At 37.5% G+C, this 3,202-nt stretch overlaps 1 protein-coding gene across 1 annotated transcript; it reads left to right on the forward strand.

Annotated features, from left to right (window-relative positions):
• Positions 1 to 233: 233 nt before the first annotated feature.
• On the forward strand, positions 234 to 1,461 carry LOC103992943 (F-box protein At3g56470-like). Its single transcript, XM_009412875.2, has 2 exons — positions 234 to 298; positions 387 to 1,461. Exons 1-2 carry the CDS (start codon positions 234 to 236, stop codon positions 1,459 to 1,461), a joined length of 1,140 nt encoding a protein of 379 aa, XP_009411150.2.
• Positions 1,462 to 3,202: the final 1,741 nt, after the last annotated feature.

The following is a 3,202-nucleotide window of genomic DNA, read 5'->3' on the forward strand; positions in this document are numbered from 1 at the left end:
TATTAAATTTCAGCTTTCTATAATGGATTGCATACTTCTTTCCATAAATCAAATAACAAATTATTATGTTTTGTATGAATTATAAAACATTTTATAAATGTTAGGAAATATACTATTTATATTTTATACATTCAATACAAACAACCACTCAATCGTATATAAGCGATCGATGAAATTTGTCATTCCTCTAATACAATTTCCTTCCAGCGGTTAATGACTAAGCGGTGACAAAGATGACGAACAATGGATCCGAATTGGACCCCGATCGTAATGCCCTTCCTCCTCCCAATCCACACAAGTAAGCATCCTCCTCTACATCGATTAAGCAATGTAGATCTGCAGTCATTTTACAAATTACTTCTCTCTATGCTTTTCTTCCACCGTAGATCTGCAGTCACAACCGATAAGAAGCAGAAGAGGGAGATCGAAAGTGAGACTAGGCCAACCAGGTACATTCCAATCGATATTGTGGAGTCTCTATTGACGTCGATGAACCCCAAGGATGCCATGCGCCTTAGTGTAGCATGCAAGGATTGGAGGGCCACCGCCCCGAAATTTGACCCGACGATGTCGAAGACCCCATGGCTAATCACCACAGAGTTCCAGAATCTTACCTGCAGCCTGCGGAGCGTCGTAGACAAGGAAGTCACCTTCAAAATCGAGTTACATGGCTACCCAGTGACAAGGACCTTATTCTGTAATTGCTCGCACGGTTGGCTGGTTGTTAATCCTTCCAACTACAGTCGGATGCTCTTGCTGAATCCCTTCTCTAGGGCGTGGTTGCAACTCCCACCTTGCTTGCTTGCTCCCACGTTTTTCCTAAGCATGTCATCAGCTCCGTCGAACCCCGATTGTGTCCTTCTTGCACGTGACTTCGTCAATCATCTGTATGTTTGGAGGCCGGGAGACCAGTCCTGGACCTTCGAGAAAGACGTGGTCGAACTTTTCGATACGATTATTAGCTTCGAGGGGCAATTCTACACATGGAATAACCATAGTGGGTGCTTAACGATCTTCCGAGTTCTTCCTCTTCGGCTCAGGAAGCTAATGGTGCCATGTCCCATCGATCGTTCAGACTATTTTAAGTGTATCACGTCATTGGTTGAGTGTGGCGGAAACATATTGTTGGTCTACGTAACGGCGCAGGCCGATGAATCCCTGGCCATCTTCTTATTTCAACTAGATCTGGAGAAAAAGATGTGGATCAAGATGGAGAGCTTGGGAGATCGAGCACTGTTCATGAACATTCCTTTTAATCATGCATTTTCGGTCTTGGCTAGTGAAGCTAGATGTTGTGCTAACTGTATCTATTTCACTAATTTCTGGCAACCATCTTCAGAGGTTGAATTCATTTCCAACAACATGGATAGCCATAGCTTCGAAAGATTTCCCAATCTTGTCAAACATGAACGACAACAATATAGTTATAGCCAGTTCTGGATCACCCCAAACTTGAGTTGAAAAGAAAGAAAGAAAAGGAACTCTTTGTTCCTTGCAATGATGAAATGTTAGAATTTATTTGTCTCTTAAAAGAAGAAATTTGTGGCCTGTCTCAGATTTTACTTGCAAGTAGTTGTGTGTTATCAGTCATATATTGTGACCCCAAGTATCATTATAAATCATGCTTTTGCAAGTGCCACATTTGAGAGTCATATGAGTATGATAGAAACATTTTGGATAGCATTCACTACCTCCTCCTCCTCCTCCTGGCCAGATGATATAACTTGAGGACATTCTTATGAGTACTTCTCTTGCCATATAAGATATTTTAGCTCTCCCCTTATGGTTGGTTTGTGATGTTTTGATCCTTGGGTATTTGGATATAGGGTTTTTTGCTGCTGAGATTTTATATATTTTGCATATTCTGAAGAAGAAAAAGAAATTTATCTTAGTCTTCGGATACATTGTTTCATCTTCAATCTTGCTATTAAAAAAATGTTTCATCAGCAAGGCTTCCATCGCTTTTATGCTACTAATCATAAAACATGTATATTACAAGCCTGCATCGTGAACTAAGACATTGATCATAGTTCTCGAGTATGGGCGATTTTGTCCATGATCAAAGACTATCTACAACTTCTAATTTTTATGAGGGCTTTCTAGTGATAATTCTATTTAGAGTTTACTATTTGCAATCTCTTTTTCATTATTTATAATTCCATTTTAAAGTTTTTGATTTTTCTAAACTATTCCTTTGCAAAAGAACATAAATATCATCTTCTTCTCTTTTTCACACTTCTTCTACTCCTCTTCTTCCTCGTCCTCATCCTCCTCATCTTCTTCTTCTTGCTCCTCAAAGGATGGTGTCGTGGGGTGGCAAGTTGGGTCATACAACGTCAAGCAGCATTACTTCTTCTTCTTCTTTTTTCCTCCTCTTTGTCAAAGAACGATATTGAGAGAGCAATGAGTGACATTAGACAACATCGAGTGATGGCAATAGTAAGATGAAATAAGGGGTTGTGGTGAAGAAAAAAAAAAGGATGAAATTGATAATATGAGACTATAAATAATAAAATAATATTTTATTATTTTTTAAGAGATTATCACTAACAAGAGATTGTCAATAGTAAATTGGGACCGTTAATAGTAAGCCTTTTTTTTTAACTATTTATAATATTTTTATAAAAATTAGTATCCCTAAGATACCCCTCGGCAAATGGAAGTAATTGCTTTCAAACTATCACTTAATTCTAACAAACTCTTCTCACTCCTTTCATATAACATTTTTCTTCCCCTTCTTTCCCTTCTTCTTCTCCTCCTCCTAATCATCAAATCATCTTTCATAGTTGAGGGGAACACAACTAGAGTTTTGTAAGGATGATTGCCGAGTGGATAAAATGAGTTATATGAAATAATGACAATTGAAGAGTTATGAGAAATAAGAGTATGATTGATAATTAAGGGATTGTATTTAGTAAAATTATATTTTATTATTTTTTAAATGATTGTATGAAGTAAAACATTATTGATTTCTAATAACACCTTTTTTTTTTTTTATGGAACACATTGTTGAATCTCGGATTTTGATGATAAAACCAATTGATAGTGTTTATGATTTGATATGCGTTTTGAGTGACCTAGGTAACTTCAACCAGTGAGAGATAATTAAAGCGGGAATAATCATGTTAGATCGAAGAGAAACATGTCAGAAGATTGGACATCGAGTCGAAGGATCGGTCGACGTATCGACAGAAGGCTTCGG

This window comes from Musa acuminata, chromosome BXJ2-7 (assembly GCF_036884655.1).
Source record: "Musa acuminata AAA Group cultivar baxijiao chromosome BXJ2-7, Cavendish_Baxijiao_AAA, whole genome shotgun sequence".
Lineage (NCBI taxonomy): Eukaryota > Viridiplantae > Streptophyta > Magnoliopsida > Zingiberales > Musaceae > Musa > Musa acuminata.

Bases quoted from the DNA above. Each gene is read 5' to 3' on its own strand.
- LOC103992943 (XM_009412875.2), top strand. From the start codon at position 234: ATGACGAACAATGGATCCGAATTGGACCCCGATCGTAATGCCCTTCCT. The intron at 299-386 runs GTAAGCATCCTC...CTTCCACCGTAG, and splicing joins CCTCCTCCCAATCCACACAA to ATCTGCAGTCACAACCGATA.